Source organism: Cynara cardunculus (genome assembly GCF_001531365.2).
Source record: "Cynara cardunculus var. scolymus isolate 2C chromosome LG 15, CcrdV1, whole genome shotgun sequence".
NCBI lineage: Eukaryota > Viridiplantae > Streptophyta > Magnoliopsida > Asterales > Asteraceae > Cynara > Cynara cardunculus.
The window spans coordinates 20,540,510-20,566,971 of NC_037542.1; the positions used below are offsets into that span (position 1 = coordinate 20,540,510).

Below are 26,462 nucleotides of genomic sequence, written 5' to 3' on the forward strand. Positions count from 1 at the left end.
TAAATCTAAATCTTTTTAAATCCATTTTATTCCTGTAAATCAAACTTACCCTAAGAATTGAGTTGGAATTGGGATAAGACCATTTGAACTCAACTCAATTTGCTGAACCCGATGTCTTTTTATACTATAGATTTATCAATGACCGTTAAGTTTTTAATTAATATATGTACATTAGACAATAAACCAACACATAATTAGTTATACTCATAATTATATCATAATTTCAACCGTAATTTTTCTTTCTTATTTGCATGAACCTTCAACTTTCTTTTTGAATTTGTTAGCTTTATTTATATATTTTTATTTTTATTTTACATCATTTTAACAAAATCGTTTAGCTAGATTGTAAAATAATGTACCAAAGTTTCAACCCAACCGACATAAAACACTATGTATCACTTTGTTTTTCACAAAAATCACTTATATTTTGTATACTAAAATCTTCCTTTAAGTGAGACTTCACAAATAAAAACAAAGGACAAAAATAAGAAGAGTGAATAATTTTTTTTTTATAAATTACTAAACTATACATTAACCCACATCAAATTGAAACATTAAAACATGTCTATAATTCATTCACCCACCGCTCGCTCATCTATACAATCCAGTTTTGTTCGGTCTTATCCATATCCGACACATCCTCAATGGCCCGTTGGTTAAAGGCCCGATTAGACCGATATTTTGCCACTCAATACTTCAAGCTTGAAGCACTCCTCCAACCATTAAAGTATTTTAACCCTTCGACTAATCACTTCAGCAAACAATTTCAACGCACCCACGTCGATTCGTAAGACACATAATCGACTTTCTAATACAAAGCATGCAAACAACATAGATACTAAACAAATTACGCGTGTGACTATCCTAAATCATTTAAACATTTCTATACAAGTGTGAGGGAGAGATAACAATGAAGCTTTTCGGAGAAATTTTTGGCCTCCTACGCTTGTCAAAACACCCCCCCCCCCCCAAATCTTTTTTCTTGTACATTTACACTCTCTTTAAAAAAAGCTTCGACGAAAAAGTCCAACCATTGTGGATGCTATTATGGCATGAAGGAAAAGAGACTAACTACTCTTTCTTATCATCATGGTTTCTATTATTCACTTCTCTTCTCTTCATGGCTAGAGATGTATTTTGAATCATGTTTTTGAGGTCTTTCTTGGAATCAACATCCTCTTTCTTGGCTGCTGCATGAGCTTCTTTCTCTAATCTCTTCTTTTCGGCATCTGCTTGCTGTTCGTTTTCGTCACGAGCTTTCTTGAACATCTTAGCAAACACCGCCAATATTTGTGTTACTGCATAAACAAACCTCATCACATCTTTTTGCAAACAATGGAGCTGTTCACATCCAATAGTTCGATAGAAAAAGAATGTCATACGCACACAATGATGGTATAAACTTACAAACTGGTTTTCACGTGTTGTTTCATATATGAAACAACAGATGCAAAAATTTAGCGTTTATACATTATTGTTTCACATGTGAAACATTTTGGACTGTTTTTTTCCACACACAAAACAGTACTGAAACATCACTACATAAACACTGCATTTTCATACGTGTTGTTTCATATGTGAAGCAATACATGAAAATTGGTTTGTAAGTTTGTAAGATTTATTAGGTTCGTTGATGATTATGCATACATATATGGAGGGAGTTACAAATACAAACCATTGAATTCTTATAAACCAATCTTAACCGTCCATCTAGCCTAATAAATATTTGGTTCTATATAAAATTTCAATTGTTTCCTAATCTAAAGCAATGATCACAATGAAACAAACTCTATCATCTTCCATTATTATCTCAACTGTTTCCTGATAAAGTGATGATCATGGTTTGTATGGTTTGTATTTTAAACCTCCTCTCTATATATAATATATATGCTTCTTAAATTAAAGATAAATGTGGAGACAGCAACGTGAAAAACTAGATCAAACCTTGCTCGAAGGGGCAACGAACAGGATCCTCTCCAAAATACTGTGAAAGTGAATCTGCATTTCTTCCCTGAAAGGCATACTTGTTGAAATGAGTTGAGATCACCATGTTATGAAGAAAGCTAGGGATTATTGAAGGACTCACCACTTCAGTATACAAGGAGATTAGAGTCCGGACTTCAGCTTCAGCAGTATCAAGAAAACTCTTCAATGCCTGAAAGGTTGGTTTAAGAATATACCCATCAGTTATAATTCAATATCTTGTTGGCACATATATTTCAATCTTTGCATTAACAACTCGTATACACAAACCCGTTACTAGAGCTCCTGTGAATTAAATCAGTACACAATAACTCACCCTCTGGAAACCAGCAGATATAGCGCCATCATTCTCTGAAGCAGTGAGTTCCTGCTCAACCTTTTCAAGACCTTTACTCACTGCTTGCATTTCTTCAGCCAAATTCTTCAATTGTATCTTAAAATGAGGAAAGGAAAATACAACTCAGGAATAGACTAGTTACGGAGAAAAATCCCAAATCTCAAGTTTTAACATATTGGCATACCTTGGAGGCAGCTTCCAAATGAACCAGATCCTTGTCAAAATCTAGCAACTGCGGCATCTTTTCAGCAAGAAGCTAGTGCAGATGTCACACCATTCACATGAGTAACCAAAATAAAATACATATGTCGATTGAGATATATATGCAGAAAATGATATAAATATCATTAAAGATGCAGCAACTGCATTCTCTGGGAGTACAAAACATGGGACCCAAACTTCATTACTTTCACAGGCAGAGGTAGAATCAACAGAAGTTTGCTTCATTCAAATCAAATGACCACATCCTATTTTGCTTTGCCTCCAATTAACCTTCCCTTTTCTCTTTGGGAGACAATCTTTTGGACATAAATCTATGAGAGAAGTGCAAAATAATGAAAAGTTGATGTCTTTTCAAGGGTTTTGCTAACGTAAGAGAGAGTGTGTGTGTGTGTGTATATATATATACATATGGAATAAATATGAAATTAGAACTTGAAGAGCATTAACAGAAATGTTTGATTAAAAGTAATTCAATAAGGTAAGGTACACATTTAATTTGGTACAAACCAGAAAGGAAATTCAAACCTCTGCTTTCAAATGATTTTGTACATTTTCTTCTCATTAAATAATCAACAGACGGTGTTCCAGGAAAATTTATCATCAGAGTACATGCAACCATGATGCAAAAGTAAAAACCAAAACTCAACAGGGGATTTAATAAAGATTTCTACCTTGCATAAATAATGCATTAGTGTCATCTTGTTGTTCCTTGCACGTGTATCAGACAATTTAAGAAGGCTGTCCAACTTAAATCCTACAGCAGATCCTGTAGCGCAGATCATGCGTGTCTTTGTAAGAAACAACCAAGGAGAACCACAAATTCCAAAAGCTCCCAGACATAAAAAAGATTCAGCTATGATTTAATGGTACCTCGAGCAGTGCCCTGGTTTAATGCATTTCCCAGCGTAAGAATTGTCTGCATTATTTGACGCAACTTTGCAGATTCCTTGACCTACATTTTATAGGTGATTATTAGGATTTTGCAACCAAAAGAAAGAAGCAATTTTTATGTGTTCAAAATTTGCAGGCCGCAGCAATTAGCCTGAAATCTTGCAAGAAACTCGGTCAAGAAATGGGAGGCAGTTTTAGTTGAGAGTTAAGTATCAAATTGAAGAATCCTCATTGCAAGTTACCTCTATAGTAGCATCATTGATCGCACTCAGATTTAGTCTTAAATCTTTAACCTGGAAATTTTTAGAAACGGGAGGCATGAACAGCTAAAAACAAGCAAAAATGTCCAGAAAATGGCAAAAGAATATCAGAAAACTATCTACCTGACTGGTAAAAGTAATTGTGAACGCAAATACTCGAAGTTTTGACTCAACACGTGGGACCTTCATTAGCTCCATGAAAAACTAGAAGGCCATGGACCATAATATGTGTTACATACAGAAATGTTGCTTTCTGAACTACGTTCAATCCTATAGAGAGTAAAATACCAGTTCACACTTTCCGAGCATTTCCTTGTTTCCTGTATAGTTCTGAGATAAAAGAGACAAAAATTATTAGAATATAAAGTACAGCTAGTACCTCACACATATCCCAAACTAAAAATGGTATGCAAAATGACGTTCTTGAAACTAATAATTATATTCAATTTCATATAGCAGTTTGTTTCATCATAGAGATCTTACAGCAAGCACATGCTTAGCTATTATTCTGAAAGATTGCTAATGACGATATGTATCGATTCAGATAGCCCCACAAATTCATATTCCAAAAGGCAAGATTAAATTTTCTGAACAAACAAAACAGTAATATGAGAATGTGAAATAAATACGCCTAAACAGATTTCATATGTCCTATTTCAAATTTCCTTCGAGTCTTATCAGTGGGTATGTGGCTAAATTTCCAAAACATACCACATGGGTTTAGCAATCTAGCCTATTTGGAACCCATGCCTTTCAACAACTATCAACATTGTACCTTAGACCCAAATGATGAACATCAAGCCATCCAAAAGTTATAACTGATCATATAAGTTGCAGTTACAAGCAGTCACTTAACTACAGACAAACGTTTAATACTTTTTTGTCTAGTAATAGGTTGCTGGAACCACAGTGATGCCATATGCAGATATGCTTAAGATACAATTTTTGAAGATAGCATTCTGTTAATTGAAAACAACAAAGTTATCCATTTCGGGTCAGAACTTATAGATGCAGCCTTTAGATGGGAATGGGATACCATTAATAGGGCCCATAAACTTTCTATAAGTATTGAAAAAGAACATATATTCAACAACCTAAGCAATCCCAATATGAAACATATGATCTTAACTGGACTTAACTTATGGCATACTTATTCTTTTGTGTGTAGCTTAAATTAATGCATAATTATGCATTTGTGTGTAGCGTTGATAAAATAAGAGGAAAAACACAAGAAGAGAATGGATGAAACTGAGTACCTTTAGAGTCTCCATTTCTTCTTTTGTTGGACAAAATTTGATGAGATTTTCAACTTGATCAATATCCAAAGCAGCAGCGTCCAATGCAAGAATGGCGTTCTAAGATGGAGCATGAGCGTTTGAGTTCTATAATACTATTTTGAACTTGGGGAAGAAAAAACATAACGTAACCAGCATGAAGTAAAAGGCTGAATGGAGAAAATTAGCTACCATTCTTTGCATTTTACATGATATGTTGAATGGAGAATAGCTATCATAGCAGAGAGCATTGATTATTTAAGAATGTTATATTTCTTGGTTTATTTTTCCATGTAGCATCACAATTAACAAATAAGGAAGCCCATCAGGTTTATATCAAGTAAGATCAAGTTCGACTGAAGCTTCTGACAGAAACTGAAACTTACCTGGCCTTCAAAAAAGTGACAATTCCATTATGACTTTATTACTAGTCTTTCCATTTGTATATCCATTGAAGTGATCCTTTAATGTCTCACAATCAACCTCACGTTCATTACACAATTAGTGAATAATAGTTTATTTACAAGAAATCAAAAGAATAAAAGATAATGTTAGTCATATATCCTTGGATCTTGGTTGCATGCATTACAATAGGTTCCGGGTTAGTACTCTACAAAATTGAGGTAATATTTTTTTTAAAGTTCCTATCGCATATAATTAGGGACAGGAAGCCTCCATCATCTACTCCTTTTGTATATGTTATACATTTATGTCCATCCCTCCATGACTTCTATTATCTTACAAGTACCAATAAAGTTACTTTGTTCCCATGGTTTCCTAAATTAGTTTTGCATTTTTGTTTCTAAATTTGTTTTCAACAGAAAAAAAGGATGCAAGAAAGAAAAGTACAGGCTTACTTATTCATAGATCTTATTAATACTGATTCGGGTATACAATGCAAAGTTTTTTTTTTGTCTTGTTAATTCTTGCTCCATGATTTATCAGGTACTTCTTCAGCCAGTTCCTAAATTTGTTCTCTACGTCAAATTCCTCTTCGAATAAAAACAGAAAAATAAAGGAAACAACATAGTGCTATTAGGCTCGAAAAACCATCAAAGGGTAGGAGTCTACTTTTACAAAGAATTGTCACATCCCTTTTTACAGTTGTGAATTTTGTTCAGTGAATATGTGGTTGTAATGGAGTGTGGAAGAGTCGACCAACTGTCCAAAGCCTTGGTGAAAAGACCAAGCAAACACTATGGCATCCTTCATCATCAGATAGGGGATTTTCATTTAACCATTGTATTTGAGAACCTGGATTAATTAGTTGGTAAAAGTCTACTCAATGTTGGCATTGAAATTTCATATATTTTTCTTTACCTGAATGGGTTCATATTAAAGACACGCACTTACTATCAATATATATAGAAACGATTTTGAAAAGCATAGAATGATCATTACAACCTCTCAGCTATAGCTAAGATAGAAAGCTCCTGAAAGAAGAACAGAACTTTTCCTCTTCTATATTGATATCAACTTTGCCACTCCTGCTCTATATCATGTAAAAAGTAGCAATTTTTGCTGAATTGCAGCGGCTGTGAAAAATGAACTTACAATCATATCAGGCAGAGGAATCTTTATCTTTGTAAGCATGATTTCACAATTATACGCTCTACGCAAATCAACCTGCAAATCAAATTTGAGAAAGAAAAAAAGTAACCACCAATAAATTTGAAAAAGACATTGTTTACAACACGATAAACATATCATCAGGGGCAAAAAAATAAACCAAATGTAAGATACCAAGTTGGAAGAAAGTAAACACAAATACATCTTCCAAGAAGCAAGAAATTGAAAAGGAAATGAGATAATTATTACCGGCATATAGACTACAACATCAATTCATTTGAAGTAGAAAATATATGGTTAAACTCAAAGATTTGTACAATTGTACATATGGTTCTCAAACCTAATAAACATAACAGGGACATTTGAGACGAATCTTATATATCAGTGGCTGGCAGACACCACAATTGATTCATATATGCATATTTATACGAGCAGTCTTGGTTATGGATGATGAGTATTACTGATATTAGAGAACAAGAGAGAGCTAACCAAGTACCACCTATCTCCTTTGTAAACATTATTGTATAAATGCCACTATGTACAACTATGCCATTGTGTATCAGAAACCTCCTCTATTACAATAGATGCAAAGTGTATAACTGAACAACTAATTTCAATCTTGATAAGTCCATTTACTGTTCTCCCATCATTGTGGTTTTCCATATCAAGTAACCACTCGATACCACAATAGAAGGGGAGGAATGAAATTTTCATAGTCGAGAAAGCTGATCTTGTTAGTGCACAACAAACTCTATTAAGTTACCACTATTATGCATACTCAGTGAAGCCTGCCATAAAAGAACATAACCAGTGTAACATAACTAAAACTAGGTAAAACTGCCTTGGTCAGGGTTGATCTTAACAGTAATATGTATACTATCTACTATAATTGCTAATTGTCAATTCATTAATACCAATGAGGATCAACTGTTTGACAACAGCAATTAAGAGTTATCATCAGAACCTTGAGGCAGAAATCAAAGCCTAACCTCCATAAAATTATAGCATAAAAACAATGCAGAAGACTCACCAGCGCATATATTGTGTATTTGCAAATACGTGTGGCTTAATGCCCTCAAAGTACAGTTAACATCATATGGTTTGCTGTTTGAATCTTCTGATTGAACTCATGAAGCAAACAACTCAAATCTCATTAGTTCAGAACCCTATCTGGTTCAAAATTATAGTGGTGAATCATCTTGTATCCGCGAATCACGTCATATTAGACCACTATATAAATGTTATCCATCATTTCTTACCTAGTATCTTTTGTTTAGAATTTATTAATCCAAAAATTATTACTGACACGAATTAAAGGTCTGCCCACTGATATTTACTGAAGTGGTAATGGAAGAGTAATGGAACAAGATAACATCCTTGTGATTGATAAAAGTATATTCTGGTTTATGGCTATACATCAGTAAAACATTTCCTTTATGTGTCCTATATTCGTACATAAAAGTATAAGTTAATTTAAAAAAAGGTTAAGCACATCTATGATTCCAAATTCATGAGATCGGTGTAACTGTTCTAGATTTCATTAACAAATTTATGCCTTGTCTTAGGGCTTCTAAAACTTGCATTGATAAATAAATAAGTTGTCTCAGTAATTAGAATGCCTCTGTTTTACTTTCAATTTTTTATGATGTAGTTGACAAATGTAAGTACCATATTGTCCAGAAGACTCCCAAAAGAAAGCATTTAATCATCACGTGTGTAGGCATACAATAAAAATTCAAAAGAAACAAGGAACATATAATATTTCAGCCATGGGGCTGTCAGGTAAATATAGCTGGACCTTGAAGATGGAAAAGGACAAACAAGCTACACACAAAGAGTTAAAAGTAGAAGTAAATCCACTAACCAATTGAACTTTTTCAGGTTTATTAATTTTTGAACCCCGTCGAGCTCCACCTTTGCTGGTACTGTCAGAAGCAGAAGCTGCTGAAAATAGACTCTCAAGCTCTGATATATCAATTTCAGGAGCCCTACAAAATTTTTTGGCAGGTGACAGTATGTACAAGACAATGCAAGGAATAAAATAATATACAATGCAATAGTTGTAACAAAAAAATAATATCTCGGTAGTAGTGATGGTCTATATCATCAATTTCCATTTGCCACAAGCACATACCTTGACTGGTCTTCATGTTTTTGAGTATCAGCCCATAAACTCCCTTGCATTGCTCTGGTAACTTTAACCCAGTGCAAGGGCTTCAAAGACGCTTTTTTAGGAGGAATTGAAGAGCCCACACCAACTCTACTTCTTCCACTACTCAGAGAACCAACGGGACGTCCTCGTCCACTGGAAGAGGTAGGTTGCTGCAACCCATTAGAGCCCCTTTCTCCAGGAGGTGGAGGTGGAGGCGGACCTGCTCCACCATTGCGACCGGGAGGTGGAGGTGGAGGTGGACCTGGTGCACCAGTGCGGCCAGGAGGTGGAGGTGGAGGTGGCACACCTGCACCATTACGGCCCGGAGGTGGAGGTGGCGGTGGCGCACCTGCACCAATGCGGCCTGGAGGTGGAGGTGGAGGTGGCGCACCTGCACCATTGCGGACCGGAGGTGGAGGTGGAGGTGGCACACCTGCACCACTGCGGACCGGAGGTGGAGGTGGGGGCGGCGCACCTGTACCATTGCGGCCCGGAGTTGGGGGTGGGGGTGGGGGTGGAGGTGCACCTGATGGCTTGGTTACTGAAGAAGTTGTTCCTTGACGTGGAGGTCCAGGAGGGGGAGGAGGGGGAGGTGGTGGTCCTCGGGTAGCACTAGCTTTGGTAGTCACACCACTAGTAAAGGGAGGTGGTGGAGGAAGAGCTCCCTTGGAAGAAATGGGTGGAGGCGGAGGTGGTGGGGGGCCTTTATAAGAAACTAGTGAAGGTAGTGGTGGGGGTGGGGGTGGTGGACTCTTGGAAAAACTTGAGGTAGAACCAAGTGGGGGCAGAGGGGGTGGTGGTGATGGGATCTTGGAAGAGATAGGAGGCAAAGTAGGAGGTGGTGGAGGCGAAGGAGAGCTTTTCCCAACTGAACCACTTACAAATGCTGGTGGAGGTGGAGGTGGAGGTGGAGGTGGAGGTGGAGGTGGAGGTGGAGGTGGTGGTGGAGGAGGGGGAGGCAATGATGCACGAGTTGCAGAGCTTTCATGTATAGCAGGATCATACGTTCTGGATATTGAAGGCGATGATGATAGAGGTGGAGGTGGAGGTGGAGGTGGAGGTGGAGGTGGAGGTGGAGGTGGAGGGGGTGGTATAGTACTAGACAGAATTGGTAAAGGATGAGATGGTGGAGATCCTTCACCTGAATCAATAGAAAATGGTGGTGGAGTCGTCGGTCCTTGAGGGGAATCTCTACAAGAATCTGTAGCAGGAGGTACTGGAGGTGGTTGTTGGCAAGTTGATACACTTTTGCTTGGTTGAATGGATATTTCATTGACAGGTGATCTGGGACTTTCAATGGGAGCTTGATTTGGTGATGCTGAAGTATCATTTGCATTACTTAGATCACCACTTCCAGAAGAGGAGACACTTGAATCAACCGTGTCTGATGTTTTATGATGCAATGGATCCTCCAAGGACTTAAAATCAGATGTTTCATCCAAAGGAGAATTTTGGTATGAAGATTCATCAAAAACATTCACCACTGAGGCAGTAGTACAAGGTAGATCACTACTTCTTTCGGATTCCAGAAAATCCAGACTGTCAGCAACACTGGAAGCATTGTTTTCATCCTCAGAGTCGAAAGGTGATGAATATGTACTCAATTTACTCCGCAGCATTGATAATTCTTTTGCATCATTTAAAACCGACAGCTGTTTGAATAGCCATAAAGCAGTATCGTCACCACCATCGGCCCATTCAATCCCATTGAAAAGTTCTTGAACTTTGTTAAAAGCTTCAATAGGCAATCCACCTTTTTCTTCTCCATTCAACATTGTGGTTGGAGCTATGGGAGCTGAAATGCTCTCAACATCTCCGAAAAGAACCTGATATATGCAAAACAGTAGTGTATAAGCTAGAAGTTAATCTGTTGTGTACATAAAGTAAATAAATTTTAAATGCAAGTTTCACCTCCGCTCGGAAACCTTTTGGAAACCGTGCCTTTGAGTCCCAAAGAGTGTCCAAGTGGTCACAGTTGAGCATCAAAATATTAGACCTAATAAAGGCAGTGTTGAACATTATGCGAAACATCATAACTTCTCTTTCAGAATCAATGTCTAAATGGAGACACTCCAGTACAACATCACCTTCCACCAAACACTGAATGTCAATCTTAATAACATCACTGTGCTTCTGCATCATATCACATATATCTATCAGTCAATTGCATTAAAAAAACCTATAACTGGATAGATGAGGTTCCCAAGTCTTACCTGGCGGTAATGCCGAAGACTCCTACCTCTCCTGGGCGTGGAATATAACATTTGCGTCAAAAGCCCATCCTTACTAAGAAGATTTCTGCCATAGATTCGAATGATTGGTCTGCATCCATTCTTATTATCAAAATTTGGAATATCACGAAGAATGAGACAATCCAGAGACAGAGCTCGTTCAGGGGGAGGCCACTCCTCAGATAAATTTCTTCTTGATATGTATTGCAGGTAGCGATGCTGTGATGGGTATGGGTTTAAAGGTGACAATAGTTGAGACAAACCTTTTGGAGCCTCCCGGTAAACAATTTCAAGAGTCTTACGTTCTCCGCTATGCAACTTCTTGTAAACCAAAATGCTGGCTAAAAGAAATGCTAAAAGAGGCCAACCCCCTCTCTCACAATGAAGCAAAATGACGTTCTGATGATTCCCAAGAGTAAGCCAACTCTCACAAAGACGAAGGAAATGATGGACAAGAGACAACGGTAGAAGGGGACAACCCTCATACTGTTTTGGATAGTCCATGACAGTGATATCATACTCGCACAAAATTTCTGAGAACTGGCTCCTCCTTTCACCCTCTCGAAAATTAAACGCCAGAAAGGATGACTCGGGAAACTCTTCATGTAATTCATTACTAATTTCATGCAAATAAAGTTGGTAGAGTCCCTCAGGCAGAACTTCAGTTGAAAAGCAAGAATCAAAAACTGCAAAGATACCAGATAAAAAGCAAGCAGTTAGTAGAGTGTAACAAGAACTTACGCTATTAAGCACAACAGATAACATGCATACACATGGATTTTGGCATAGTTAGACACATCAAAACAATCATAATGATATGCATGCTAAAAACAAGAACATAAAGAAGGGTTTTACTATGAATAAGAAGAGAAAAAAACTAATAAAATGACAAGAATTTCTGGATAGGATTGGGGATGCTGCATATATACCATAAATTCTATCCACAAGCTCAAGCAAGCCATCTGGTGGTCTTCTATAGAAGAACCTACTGAGGAGAGACATGTCTCGTCAAACAAATCAACTGCTATGTCTGAAAGAGTTCAAATCTGAAAGGAAAAATACAAGTAATCATTGAAAAGTAAGTTTTGTTATTTGAAGTTCAAACAGCAACAGCTAGCATATAAGATAATACAACAAAAAGGAATTGGTGGAGAAAAGAAGTGAAGGTTTGTATGCTATAGAGTTTGCGTACCAAAGGCCTCCAAAAGAACTTAATCTACTATCATAACCTTTTGATCACTTGTTATACTCGACATCTGCACCATAAGGCTAAGTATCTGTATACCCCACGTTCCAAAAGAAGAGTTCTGTTGAATTTCTAATCTGTTCCAAATAAGGTGCCTATTCCAAGAGTTAGACTGTAATGTCATGATGCACCAACACCATTAGGCCATTATTGCTCGGGTAACATTGTTATCACTATCATGGCGTCATCAGAATTTTTTTAATTGTCAACTAGCAATTGAATTTGAAACAAGATTTTACTCTATACATACCATGAATACCAATGTGGCTCTTTTATGGCATGGGTGTTACATTAGCATATCTACTTATATGCACAAATTGTTCATCATTTTTAAAATACCACATAAATGTATAAATAAGCACTTACTTACACGCATATATCTGTGCGCATAACATGGCACATCTGATAATACAAGAGTTTCTGGTAGCATGAACTTCCAATTTTGAAATTTCAGTCGGAGCTCACTTACTTCATTTCTGGGACCAAATTCACTCTGGTTCCAATTCCAAGCTTAAAAAATAAAATTCCATAACGTACCCTTGCTGAACTTGTCTGGTTAAGTGAATTTGTCTACATACCAATTAGGGATGGCAAAGGTGTGACTTTTGAGCAACCTGACATCTAACCCAACCTTGTCTGTCACCAGAAACTATCCCCAGTCCTGTTAAATTAATTATTACCAACAACAGCCCTTTCTCAATCCAGCTCTTTTACCAGTTATCTGTAGTGACCTAATTTTCTTTAAACTACTCAACAACATCAATGCTACAAATGCCACTAAATTAAAACACAAATTTCTTATAATCACAATTCAATATAAGTTTTAATCAAGGGTAGACAAAACTAGTAACAGTATCCCATGACAAACATCTGTAATGGTAAGTTTGGGAACTCAAATTTCATGCCTACATCATTGATTGGTTCAAGTTTTAAAGAAAATACCACATTTGATTATCATAAGAAAGATAAATATCCGTCTCTTTTCGAATCTAATCCCTAACCGCACTCTGTATTATTCGATTCGTTTTACACACTGCATCCGCTGACCCATTCGACTCAAAGTCGCACATGAGACATTATAAATTGGATTTTAAATCACAATTGGAATTCAAATTGGAACTGCAACTGGAACAAAATCAGTTCAAAATTTTATAACCAAACGAGCTTTAATTCAATTTCCAAGCTCTCATACACTGCTTTAATTAACCATAAAAAACGGGAATCATGCCTAATCAAAGGGTTTTGCTCGCACAGGACGAACAGATTATTGGGGCTTTAACAAACAATTTTACAAAACTAACCTCGTGGTTCCACTCCAGCTGATTAAACGACAGAAACGAATGGGCGATGCTGCAGCAGTATTCGTAGGGTGGCGGCGATGGTTGTTCCGATGGAAGATAGAACTTGGATCAGAGTTGGAGATGGAGCTTTTTGCACCGTTTTTGTGTGGTGCATCTGATGCGCTAATTTGAATTCAGGCTTTTTCCCCTCTTTTCCAGATTTTGAAATCCTCTTGTTTAGTTGGACCAAGTGACTCTGTCTGTTGTTTTCAAGAAGTACCCTCTTTCCACAATAAATCTTGTATACAATCTATAATATATTACAAAGCATTTGATAAAAAAATTTAAAAAATGTATAAAATATTGTATATTGATGTACATTACTTAAAATTCAAGATTACAAGTAAATTATGTATAAATATAACGTATTAAAGTTCAATGTTTGAATTCATATGACTAATTACGGATAAACATAATCAAATAAAAGATAAATATCTTATTTTAAAATCTAAAATATAATTAGGATAATTATCGAGTTTTAACAAAATAATTAATTATTATCTTTATAAAAAAATTATATCATTAAACCAAATATAAATTACTTCGTTATTGTATCTAAATTAAATTATAATAAAAAAATTAAATTAAAAAATTACACAAAAATAAGGAATTTTAAATAGTTAATTTAATACTAACATCGATATATTTTTGTCAAATTTTTATGATATATTTAAATTTATATTTTATTTAAAAATAAAAACTTCGTCGTTTTTTCAAAATTACATAAGACCATATTATAATATCAACTGAAATAAATAATAAAATGAAATATTAAAATCAAAATATATTTTATTGTATTGCGCGAATACTCTTCTAGTATATTATGTATGTAGTGGGAGATTCCAAGGTGAAAATCCAAAAAAAAAAATTGAGAATAAGCAAGTGAAGTTTTTTTTTATTTATTTATGAATATGTGTATATCAGACAAATTGCTTATAAATAATTTGTATGTATGTGTATATACCGTCCAAGTGAACGGTTAACAGGGTATTCTCGATTTTTTTTATCATTGTTGATATTTGTTTTGGGACGAGAAAATACTCGTTTGATTGATTTAACTATAATAACAGTTTTGAAATTTGAATCGGTCATACAATAAGAAATTTCATCAGGAATTGCTATTTGCGCCCTTTTAATGTCAAAATCGGTTCAATTCATGCATCGAAAATGTCAAAAGTCAGTTTTAATGTTGATGTGTATGAGGAGGAAATCACAAAGTATGGGTACATTCAACAATGCAGAGGAGTGCAATTAGTCTACGTCATTTCAGGTTGACTAAAATTGTAGATTGTATTTTCAATAGTCTAGGGACTAAATCTATAATTTATTCTATTTTCAACCCATAGACCTTTAAGATATGATATGTGCACATCTTACCCTTATTACGTTCTACTTTTGATTGCAATTTTGTGAATAAGTTTGATATGGTTTGATTTTACGACTTTATTTTTATATATAAATAATCGTGTTAGGAATTACCAAATCACTATAACTATATCCGTAACACTATTATGCCGTAAATGTCAAATATCACTCGTTCTTTGAAGACATGAAAGTGACCAAAGTATTAGCATTTGTTCATACAAGATATATTAGCGTTGAAAACTGTATAAAAGCACAAATTACTACAAAGAAGAAAGCTAATATGAATAAAAAAAAGTTATTGTTAGATACATATTACAAGCTTTGTGATTGAATTGTCATGCTTTTACATGTCATATATGGTTCAAACCAGTTATTTATTATATGCGGTCTAAGGAAGCTTTTACACATGTTCTAGAGTTACGTTACTGGATTTTTTACATGATAGGAGACACAATCAGTAATTGTACGAGATCTAAATTTTCGATCAACTGGTTGTTCGACTTTTAACCTTGGGACTATCGGTCAAATATTTGTGGATGAGATATATATTAATTATTAATTGGATGGGTTGTCGGATGACAATTGGATAGGTTGTTGGATGATAAGTGGATGTTCATTAGATGAGTAGTTGGATGGTAAGTTTGGTTCAGTTCTAGTTGGATCTAGACTGTCATCCAATAACCGACCGATCCAAATTGAATGTCGATTTTTTCTATCTGATCCGATTCAATTACAATTGAATATTTGATCATTTTCGATCGGCTTTAATTGGATCGGTTGACTTTCTACACACCCCTAAAAAACAATTAACTTTCTTATTTTAAATGATTAAGTGCCTAAATAATTTTCTTAATAAATAAACTATCAAACCCTTGGAAACGTGCCACTTACATCATTTTAAACGAAAAAGGTTACATGTAACCGACTACAATGTTCTAAAGTAAAAAACATAAAGCAACTTTACCGTTCTCAATACCTGTCATTCAAACTCTTTGTACACAATGACATCACTCCCCCTCCGCCACTCCTTGTCGCCACATCGTTTTTTATTCTCTCTACCGTCCATTGTTGTCGTTGACCCCCTTCTATCAATAGAGGTCCAAAATGCTGGCCTCTATATCTTGAGGTCAATAAATTAGGCATCTATAAATATATATTAATATAATATTAAGATTTTGTAATTATATATATATATATATATATATTGATTAAAAGTATAATATGTTAAAATATTTATCGTTATTATAATACTAAAGATGATTTTAATGTATGGTTGAACTTGATTTTTCCGGTGTTCAATAAATCCATTATTTTTAATGTTTTTAATCTTTATTTTTTTAAATAATTGGCTTAGAGATGTAGGGGCCGTTTACTAAATGCTTACTTGATAAGTGCTTACCGGATAAATTTTCTCATCGGATGAACATGACAAGGGTCAAGAATCTTACCGGGTAAGAGCGATGAGAAGGACGAAGAGTCTTACTCGGTAAGTGAGCATGATGACTCTTACCCAGGTAAGTGTTTACCTAGTAAATTATTGCATTTGATACGTTTTGATGTACCAAAATCTTACGCATTAAAATAAATTATAATGTTACTCGTATTGGTAAGCATTTATCATATAAACATTTGGGTAAACAGACCTCTATTTATACAAATTGCATCTTCTTTTAACCAACGGACAAGAAAACTTTAACTGTTCAAAGTAATTTGATTGAGAGGTCTTAAAACTCGAATATTTTATAAAATAAAAACAAAAAATAATTTAAATGTTTTAATATTGTACTCATGAAATTTAAATATTTTATAAACGAGTAAACTATAAATTTGGTCATGTGGTTTGTCATATATAACATTTTTTATTCTTACAGTTTTGAAAATACAAGATGATAGTCATTATTTGAAAAAGTGTTTCGATTTGATTCATCTCTTTAACGACCACTAAAAACCGTTAAACAATAAGTATTTTAGACTTTTTTTCAATTATTCTCATTTTTCATTAAAATTTTTAACGACATTTTAATCAACAAAATAGTATGTGGTTGTGTACGTGTGTACGGGACAAAAGAGCTCGTTGGAGAGAAGATGGAGAGGAGGGAAGAAGGTGAAAAAAATGAATAGATGATTCGTCAGAGAACAAGGATGGCAAAAAAAAACCCGAAATCGATTGTGAAAATCGAAACTTTCGGGCCAAGTTTGGAGACATCTTATCGGGGGCAAATTTGGGGATTTTAACGGGGACGGGGGCAGGGACGGGGATCATCGGCCCGATATGTGTATATATATTAATTTTAATATATATATATATATATATATATATATTATCATTAATAAAAATAGTAACATTAAAATTTAAAGACTTTTATCTACTTTACCTCAACAATCCAACTAAAGCTCATGAAAAAATCTAGTTTATTTGTCTAAAATCGTGATTTTAGTTGTATGATGTTTGAATTTTTGTTTAGTTTTTTATTGCAATCCAATACATTGTTTGTAATTGGTTCGACTATGTTTGAGACATTTAAACTTACATATTTAAAAAATTTGTAATTTACTTTTTATTGTAAAAGTTAACATATTGTAATTTTTTCCAAATCGGTTTCGAGTTCGGTTATAACCAACGGTGAAAAAGATTTTTTACCCTTAACAGGCTTCCTAACAGGGATCGGGGAAACCGCGAGGACCCGATCTGGATCCCCGATAAGATATCCGGCGGGGATCGAGGCGGTTACGGAGAATACCAATACCTGGCCCGTTGCCATTCATACTAGAGAATGGAAGGTATCCAGATACTTGCACACAAAGGGGGAATCAAATATAGTTACACACATAGGAGGAGACGGAGAACGAAGGGGTTAGGTTTGTGTCTACATCAAGTGCTCCTATCGTTTCTTTTTTACCGTAGAGAGGATCCAAAAAGGTGGGAATGCGAGGAAGGGGGTCGGAGACGAACTTTGACGTGAGAAAGAAGTTTTGGTCGGTGAAGAGGAACTCATAGCCTTATCTTATGGGTTTGTATGTCTGGAGAACCCACAGTCGATGGCGAAGTCAGAACCCTTAAGGAAACCGTTTGTGTGTGTATATATACAAATTATACAAACCAATCTCAACCGTTCATTTACTCTAATAAATATCTAGTTTCACAAAAATCTTGATTGTTTTATAATATAAAACATTGCTTACATAGTTACAGTTAACGAACTCTAATTATTATTCATAAACATTCAAACCATTATAAACGAACCTTTATATAAAATGAGATACACCAGATCAATTCTCATATCAAATACAATTTATGAGTGGATTTGAAATTAAAAATCATCCATGGTTAAAATATCTTCTTTTACAACAATAACTTTTTATGGTGTAGAAATATTGTGTTTGTGAAGTGAATGCACCCAATCACTGTATGTTTTTATAAAAAGCACTTTTATTACTACACCTACTTTCTTAAGATCTCAGCCAAAAAGCTTTTGTAAAAAGCCTGCCACCACCATTCAATAAACAACAAAACAACTCCATGGATTCTTCTGCTTCATTCAGGATCAAATACTAAAGGCCTCAACCCCAGAATCATTTCAACGAAATTGTTGTTAAATCTTCGGGTTTTCTTTAGCAATGGCTACCCAAGAACACCTCCAACTTCATCAACAAACCAAACGGAGTTGTGAAGAATTACTTTGCTCATATTTAGGCATAAGTTTCGCAATCTTTTTAGGGTTCCTCCCCAAGAAATCTGTTTCTTTGATCCCAACTCTTCAAACCCATACAGAATCACTCTCTAAGAAGCTATTGCAAGCAGAAGAACAGCTCGAGCAACTGTACTCAAGAAGAAAAGAGGATTCCAAGGCTAATGCGAGGGTTGTTGAGATATTCGCCAGCCACCGCCATGGGTGGCAGCAAGAAGAGAAGCGCCTCCTCCGTCAGATCGATGAAAACGTCGAGGAAATTGCCAACTTGAGGGCTAAAGTGGAGGATCTTGAGATTAGGGTTGATGATTTGAAGAGGGAAGTGAGTGAAAGAGACGAGTTGCTGAATTTCATGGCGAATAGGGAGGATGATGGTGGAGGATACGGCGGCGGCGGTGGCGGTGATGGAGAATTCTATGGTGAAATGTTGGGGTCTAGGTTTGGGAAACTAAGGGTTTCAGATGAGGCGAATAACCATAACCATAACCACAAGCATAACCATAACCATAACCATAACCTTAAGCATAATAGCAATTATGGTACCAACAGTGTTATGGGGGATTGTTATACGGAGAGAGGGATTCACAATGTGGATGATTTGGGGTCAATTTACGATGGGCATAACATGTTTAATCCTTCAGACTTTTCAAATTCTGGGGTTTCAAAGTTCTTGGCAGAAAGATCAAATCTTTGGCAGGTTTGATTCATCTTTTTCACTCTCACCCAATACGTTATCATGTTCCATATGAATGCTAAACTTCATTGAAGTTTGTGTATGTTCTTTTAGAAAAATCCTCCATTAAAACTCCAAATTCTGAATGATACCAGATGATCTTATGAAGTTATAATACTAGCTTTTGAAGTTCCTTTATTAAATTACACAGTGTCTTGGAATGTCTTTGAAGAGGTATGACTCTTGAGTATTATCCTTAAACCCTTCTTAAAAATCGACCAATTACGTTTCAAGATTCGAGCTAAACCCAATTTGTAGATTAGCTGTTAGTGATGAATGATGATTTTAGTTGTAATTTAGTGATGATTATATGTATCTTTAAGATGCCACCTTTAATCTTGAGTCTTTATCAACCACAGGTTGGCTTCTTGTCTCTATATAAATATCAAACTCAACATCTTGGATAAGATATTTGTCTAAGATAGTTGTGAGTTTAGGATGATGAATACAAAACCCCTTTTCTGTTTGGTGGTGGTGGTGGTTGATTTCATCAATTACAGTTTTTTGCACTTTGAATGAAAGTTGGACCACTTCATGAATGGCAACCAGTGCCCATGAAATCTTTCATTATTGCTCTTTTATGATCAGACTTAAAAAGCTTGAACCAAATTAATTGGAAGTCTTTAGTTCTTTTAGTCTTCTTGTGGGGTCTTGTAGGCATTTTCTTTTGTTTGAAACGGTCAACACACACACACTCTCGAACCCACAACCACCTTTTTAGGTGCTCACAAAGGGATACTGGTGAAGTTATTTTTAATTTGAAGTCAATTATTGTAAGTAGACGGATGTCGAAAGAGGCAAGACAACTTTTTTCACACTAAAAGCCAGAGTATCTTCACTGTTGAGGGCATGGTTTCGTCCTTTTGTATGGATATATTATGTCTAACTTGATCTCCGAGGGGTAAAATAGACAATTACACATATTTAGATGATTATCTGTCTACAAAAATGCTTTCATACTTCAGCCCGACCTCTTATCAATAAGACTTCAAAATTCAACACCTTAAATATTATATTCATTCCATAAGATAAGGTCGACGTTTGACTTTGGAAGTCAAAACCTAGTACTTTCCGAGGTATTTTTCGGGGCTGGCTACTGGTTTCATATACGCCCGAAAAACTTATTAAATAGTCAATGATTTGTAGCATTATAAAATTAGCATAAACATCTGGAGTAATAAACGGTATCATGTAGAATGCGCTGATGGTCTATGTGAACCAGATTATTGTGGACCAAGAGGGTTGACTTTCCGAACACTGATTTCTGCAGGGGGCACAATATGAATCCGTTGAACCAGTTCATGATATGAAGCAATTTGTAACAAGGTAATCAATCTCTTTAGACACGGTTGTTCCTGAAAACATATCAAAATTAAAACAATCTTTCTTGATCAGGAGAGAGTCTCCTTGGAAGGTGGATGGTGATTCATCTGGGGTTTCCACAAAACTAAAATTGCTCGAACAAGAGCTCCAAAATTTGGAAAATATTGGTGCAAATGATTTGTCAAAGGTGCCATCGCTAATGAGAAAACAGGCAAAAAGATATCAAGCTCTTGCCGGAAAAATTGACGATCTTTGTAGAAGAATGGTAACAACTCAACTCTACTCTATTTTCTTGCTGTGTTATTTGGCTGTACACATAATGCTATATGATATATCACTAGCGAAGGCTCGTGTGAGAAGGAGAGTTAACGTGAGAAGCGTAAGAAGGGATCTGGACCCTTGATCACCTTTAATCTCAAACCCACCCACGAATCGCTTGATACGGGGATTGATCCGGTGCATCTCATCATAATGTGCATCCAAGGATGGAGATCCCTTTTTACGCTTCTCACTTTAACTCTCCTTCTCACCGGAACCCAACCCATATGTCACTATCCCTTACATTGTTTAACGTAAAGCCACTTTAGCAACCATAAATTTTGAGCTTGTTGAAAAAGCCTTGTTTGGTAAACAAAGTTAGCTTTTTTCAAAGCTACTTTAGATAAATTACCGGGGTTCTTTTTTCACTTTTCCCCATTATGCCCTTTATATTTTACATAAATGCCCCTTATATTTGGTTTTACCTTGTGATCTACCTTATCAGTTAGTTTTTACCAAATGTGACTAGCTTATTTACCAAACCTAGCCATATCTAAAATACCCACCAATAGTGACAAATAAAAGAATTTTGTGGTCTAGACGAATGTTATTATTAAGATTCTAATGAATGATAACGGGAAAAAGGTAAGCATGGGGAACACCCTAATAACCGTTCATCTCTACTCTGAAGCGGGCGAACACTCGGCCCAGCGGGCGAACATGCCACGCTCCGGCTCCGCGCATATGCACTTGTGCATACAAATAATTTTAGATGTTTCTTGGTTTCTATGCACGTGTGTTTACCGGAAAAATTACTTACAAATTACTTGTAAACATATGTGCATACTGTAGAGATGAATGGTTACTAGGGTGTTCCTCACTTCATTTTTTTTATGGTTTTCCTGAAGCGACCCTATATATACATATATGTACACACACACATACATCTATGACTACTAAAGTGAATGTGTACACTTTTTGTTCTTTCTGAAAAACAGTTACGGTTTAATATGACAGCAGGAGAATGATCCTTGTGAACCAAATGCGGGTTTAGAGTTCCGCACACAGAGACAGACGGAGTTTTTGCTGGAAGCGCTTCGGCTACAGCAGCGTGCATCTGAAACAGGGCAGAAATTGATGGCATTGCAAACGGAAACAGGGATGGGGTGTAATTATGGGAATGATCTGGTGGAAGGCCGTGCCCGATTAACCACCAGTCTGTCCTTGAGCTCCATACGAACCAATTTCCGGGATATTCAGAGAAATTTGGAGATATGGTTAGCAAGAATCATTGGAGACGTTGAAGGGATTCTGGCGAGAGATGGGGCTTCGCGTGTAAATGAGTATTATTTATCCCCAAGATATCCTTTTGTTCAACAGGAAAGATTCTAACTTCAATAACACCATTTAAACTCAATCTGTACATGTTCTTTTGGTCTAATCTTGAAGTTGTGCTAGAATATGCTTTTTGCCACGCAAATGTGCATGGTTTTTTTTTTTTTGGTTTCAACTGCAAATACTGTGTAAATTGGGTTGTTGTTAAGATGTAATTCTGTTTCAGGAAAAGATTTGATATTTGTAGTGCCTGCCAATTTGAGGCAAGGGACCGATCTTGAGGCCCGGGATCAGGAAGGGTCAGTTAGCGTTGACCAGACAATGATGATCGTTCGAGCAATGCTGTCAAACTTGCTGATAAACCAACTATTGATTGGAAGACTAGGTTGATTAGCTAGCTTATAAACTAATTATGTTTGGTAAAATTAGCTCATAAGCTGGATGGCAATTGTAGAAAGTATTTGACACTACTTAAACCGACCTGTTATAATCAGATATCCAATGGTAATTGGACCGGATCAGATCCAAAATTTCAACATCCAAATTAGATCGACCGCTTCTTGGATGCCATTCCGAAATCCAATAAAACCGAACCGATCTACTCCAAGGACGATCAAATTAGTAACTAAAGATGATTATTAACATTTTCCGATATTGTCTTTTAGTTGATATTTATACGTTTGTGATATGTTAAGAAAATATATAAATAATTTGTTGAAACCGCATGTATGAAAAAAAAATGTAATTCACTCTAAATTTTTCTTGGATTTTGAAGTTTTAGCTTTCGTCTTGTTTGTCAACATGAAGAAAAGATATGAACGAGATGATGAACCAGAAAGTTGATCATTTGGGGGTTTTGAATTTGATGATGATACAGAAAGGTGTTTCAGTCTTCTTAGATCCATTTTCAAGAAACCCATGGAGGTTAGTGCTTAACCATATTTAGAATGCTTCAACAAGAATGAGCAAAATGGGCACAAACCATGCTGGCTAAAATCCAACACTTTCATTTCTGATTAAGACACCATTTCCATAACTGGACATGGTACACATAGAAGTCCCATAACATAAAAATCACCAATAATTTAAACTTAAGTTTTTTTCATAATGCGTATTAGCATTAGCATGCAGTTCTGTCTGAACTCAAGCGGCTTCTTCGAGCAATTGTTTCACCTTGGTGATGTAGTCGTTCATTGCTTCATCCTTGGATTTTGCTGCCGGCCATAAGGAAAACCCACAATTAGCAAACTAACAAGCACAAAGAGAAATGGAAAATGATGATGATCGTTCTATAAATAGCAGAACAATACCTTCGACAGCCTTCCAAGCATCCCATTTAGCCCTGTCTCTCATGTTGAACATTCCAGGACGGCCTGCGTCCCAAAATAAATGTCCATAATGAAAAAAGACACAGTTTTAGAAATGTGTAATTGAACACATGAGAATGGTTACTAGTCATAGTCTACTTGACCAGCAAGATACATACTTGTGTTCACTGGTCCAACAGTGGCTTGCTTGAACAATCCATACAGTATGAGCTTGTTCTCATTGGTGGTACTCTCGGGGAGAGTCTTGGCTTTCTCGGCATGCTCCTCAAAATCCTCCTGTAAGTTATGGTAGTCGAGGGTATTATTAATAAAGTCCGACATAACTACATGTGATTCCTGCTACATAGTAAGACTAAATCAAACCAAACCAAACTAAACGAACCCAATATTTCCCACATAGAGAGGTAGGGTCTTGAGGTCATATGTGTAAGAATATGTGGAACCCCATCATATTACCCTCCGAAAGAGCCCTTGACGACGTGGGGGAGGGGTTCCAATATATATTGAAGAGAAAGTGTCCAAGTTTAGCCAATGTGAGACTCTAACACGCCCCCTTCCAAAGGAGGCTAGACAAGTACTCTCCCAAAGTGTGGAATCCCGGGAGAAGATGTTCCATATGAGAATATGTGGAACCCACATATTACCCTCTGAAAGAGCTCTTTAAGAGAGAATGAGGGTTCCAACATATATAAGAGCAAAGTGTCCAAGTCTAGCTGACGTGGACTCTTAACAAGATGTTATGCATCTTCCCCAATGGGTACATAGCAACACTATAGGCCTACTTTGCACACAAACATGTATACAACCTTCTTTCTCTATATATGCAGGCCTACTTTGCGAATAGATCTTCATTGAATTGAGCATTCTAAATTTCTAATTGCTTTCTGTATACCAGTTATCCTTATATTCCTTTTTCATCACAAATTATAGTTCAACTCATAATATTCTTTCTGTACAGATTTACTGCTAATAATGACCAATGAATGTAGATTGTGGATAACCAATTAGAGAATATACAAATGATCATGATTCTATTAAGAACTAGATTCATTGAACCCATTCTTTTGACATAGCTCATGAGCATAAAGGAGCTTTTTTTATGGAGTTTCCATTTCATCAGTATCGCATTGGCTATAAGGCCCGAAGGATCCTGAGGATATCTCCCCAAACTAATTTTAATCCCTTCAGTTTATACAGTAGCAATTTAGCAACGGAATCCCTAAATTTTTAGCAGTCGCTGATCCCCAAAAACGAGCTAATTTCACATAACCAAAACGCATAGATGGTGATTGAATATTTAAATTTTAAGATGAACAAAAACGGATCTGCGAAGAAATAATCGAATTCATCTCGTTGCTTAATGGATCAGACATAAATGAAATTGGCTATTTCATCAATAAGGCATAATTCAGTGATGAACGCAAGAGATCAAATAGAATCATCCACATATCAATGGGAAAAAAAAGTGAAAGATCTAATTAATTCAAACAGAATAAGTATGAAAGCGTAAATACCTTCAAACCCATTTCTCCCTCAAGAAAAAGATTCAGAAATGCAGTGGCGAATGACGGTGGCGATGTGTTCGTGAAGCTGATGAGCGATGACTGCGAGCGACTCCATTTATAGCCAGAAAAGGCAAGTATAGTTTGTTACGGCGGAGAGTCCGAGAAAATTTCCCTCAAGTTTGGAACACTATATTTAGAACCCTTCTATTTATGAATAATTGCAAAACAAACCTTCTACTTCATAATTGGCAAACATCAATCCATTCCTAGAAAACCCCCCTTTCACGTTTTTATTTTTGTTTAAGTAAAAAATATTCGTTATGCCAAATAAATGTTTTTATTAGTAAAAAACAAAACCTTTTTGAACGGAAATTTGATGAAATAAAAAATGAATAAGAACTACTATTAATGCGTTGTTACAAGGAATAACGATAAAAATAACGTTTAAGAAAATGTCGATGTCTTGTACATGCCATTTTTATGACTGATATTAGGAAAAGTCACAAACCAAATCATTCCTAATTAGTTTAAGATATTCCAGATCAAAACAAACAAATTTCAATTTAAAAATCTTAAATCGAATTGACCAATTTTGGAACCCTTCGGGAGTCGGGACGAAACTATTTTATCTCGATACCAAAACAAACCTTGCATAGTTGCATGTCTAATGTCGTTTGGTAAGGTGATGTAATTAGACAATTTGAACTTCGAACTTGTTTGAGATTGGCCTTGCATAATGTAAATTTTGCAAGTGGGGGGTTCGTTTTTCAGCGATGCATTTATAAGGGCTATAATTGTCAAATACAGTAAACTTGAGGGTACTGTAGTGTCAGGATGCGAAAGATTGAAGCACCAAAAGCATATTCCGTCATTACGGGTTATAATTGCGTGCATGTGGCGCAATATATCTGGTTGGTTGGCACATCTCCGAATATTAAAAAGTGAAAATTATTTTGACTATTTTTTTTTTCTGAAAGGCATTATTATTTTTATATATTATCTAAAAGATTTTTTAATTGTTTTAATAAGAGAAATTAACTCAAATAATCATATTTTACAATTAAATTGACCTTCTAACCATTTTTCTCCGAACTTTATCTAAAAGTCATTAGATCTGTAATATTTAGGTTTGCAATTAGACGACTAAATTCTAGAGTTTTTTTGTCAGGTCCAAAACCACAGACACGTAATTATTATGAATTCGACACAAAACTCATTTTCCTTTATTCTGTAATGCCAGATACATAAGTGTTCACCTTGGGGGTTTCATAAGAAAATGAGTTTTGGGCCAAATCCGTAATAATTGGGACCATTTGTTACGGGTCTGGCAAAAAAAAACGTTGATTTTTTTGTCGTCTAGTGGGCCCTCAATAATTGCGGATTTGGGTATTGCGGTCCTAGTGACTTTTGGGTAAATTCTG

General features: G+C 35.8%; 3 protein-coding genes across 4 annotated transcripts; 1 reads left to right on the top strand and 2 right to left on the bottom strand.

The window, feature by feature from the left end:
• Positions 1-528: 528 nt before the first annotated feature.
• Positions 529-13,631, bottom strand: LOC112528663 (formin-like protein 14). Its single transcript, XM_025139685.1, has 20 exons — positions 13,467-13,631; positions 11,849-11,965; positions 10,902-11,605; positions 10,600-10,821; positions 9,793-10,514; positions 9,320-9,696; positions 8,671-9,289; positions 8,401-8,524; positions 6,522-6,593; positions 4,950-5,048; positions 3,982-4,023; positions 3,817-3,897; positions 3,676-3,726; positions 3,413-3,494; positions 3,214-3,308; positions 2,505-2,576; positions 2,300-2,416; positions 2,087-2,155; positions 1,945-2,011; positions 529-1,298 (listed from the first exon to the last, which is right to left on the bottom strand). The coding sequence occupies exons 2-20, from the start codon at positions 11,919-11,921 to the stop codon at positions 1,072-1,074; spliced, it is 3,915 nt and encodes a 1,304-aa protein (XP_024995453.1). The 5' UTR covers positions 11,922-11,965; positions 13,467-13,631; the 3' UTR covers positions 529-1,071.
• Positions 13,632-18,409: 4,778 nt separating this feature from the next.
• LOC112527172 lies at positions 18,410-22,350 on the top strand. Of its 2 annotated transcripts, none has more exons than XM_025137633.1 (4): positions 18,410-19,256; positions 20,563-20,618; positions 20,688-20,880; positions 21,891-22,350. In XM_025137633.1, the coding sequence occupies exons 1-4, from the start codon at positions 18,489-18,491 to the stop codon at positions 22,263-22,265; spliced, it is 1,392 nt and encodes a 463-aa protein (XP_024993401.1). In that variant the 5' UTR covers positions 18,410-18,488; the 3' UTR covers positions 22,266-22,350. The 2 variants fall into 2 exon arrangements, with proteins under 2 accessions (XP_024993401.1, XP_024993402.1); XM_025137634.1 differs by having other exon boundaries at positions 21,894-22,350.
• An 830-nt stretch (positions 22,351-23,180) lies between these two features.
• LOC112527904 (acyl-CoA-binding protein) lies at positions 23,181-25,148 on the bottom strand. The gene is made up of 4 exons (XM_025138755.1): positions 25,051-25,148; positions 23,695-23,812; positions 23,519-23,581; positions 23,181-23,422 (listed from the first exon to the last, which is right to left on the bottom strand). Exons 1-4 carry the CDS (start codon positions 25,060-25,062, stop codon positions 23,352-23,354), a joined length of 264 nt encoding a protein of 87 aa, XP_024994523.1. The 5' UTR covers positions 25,063-25,148; the 3' UTR covers positions 23,181-23,351.
• Positions 25,149-26,462: the final 1,314 nt, after the last annotated feature.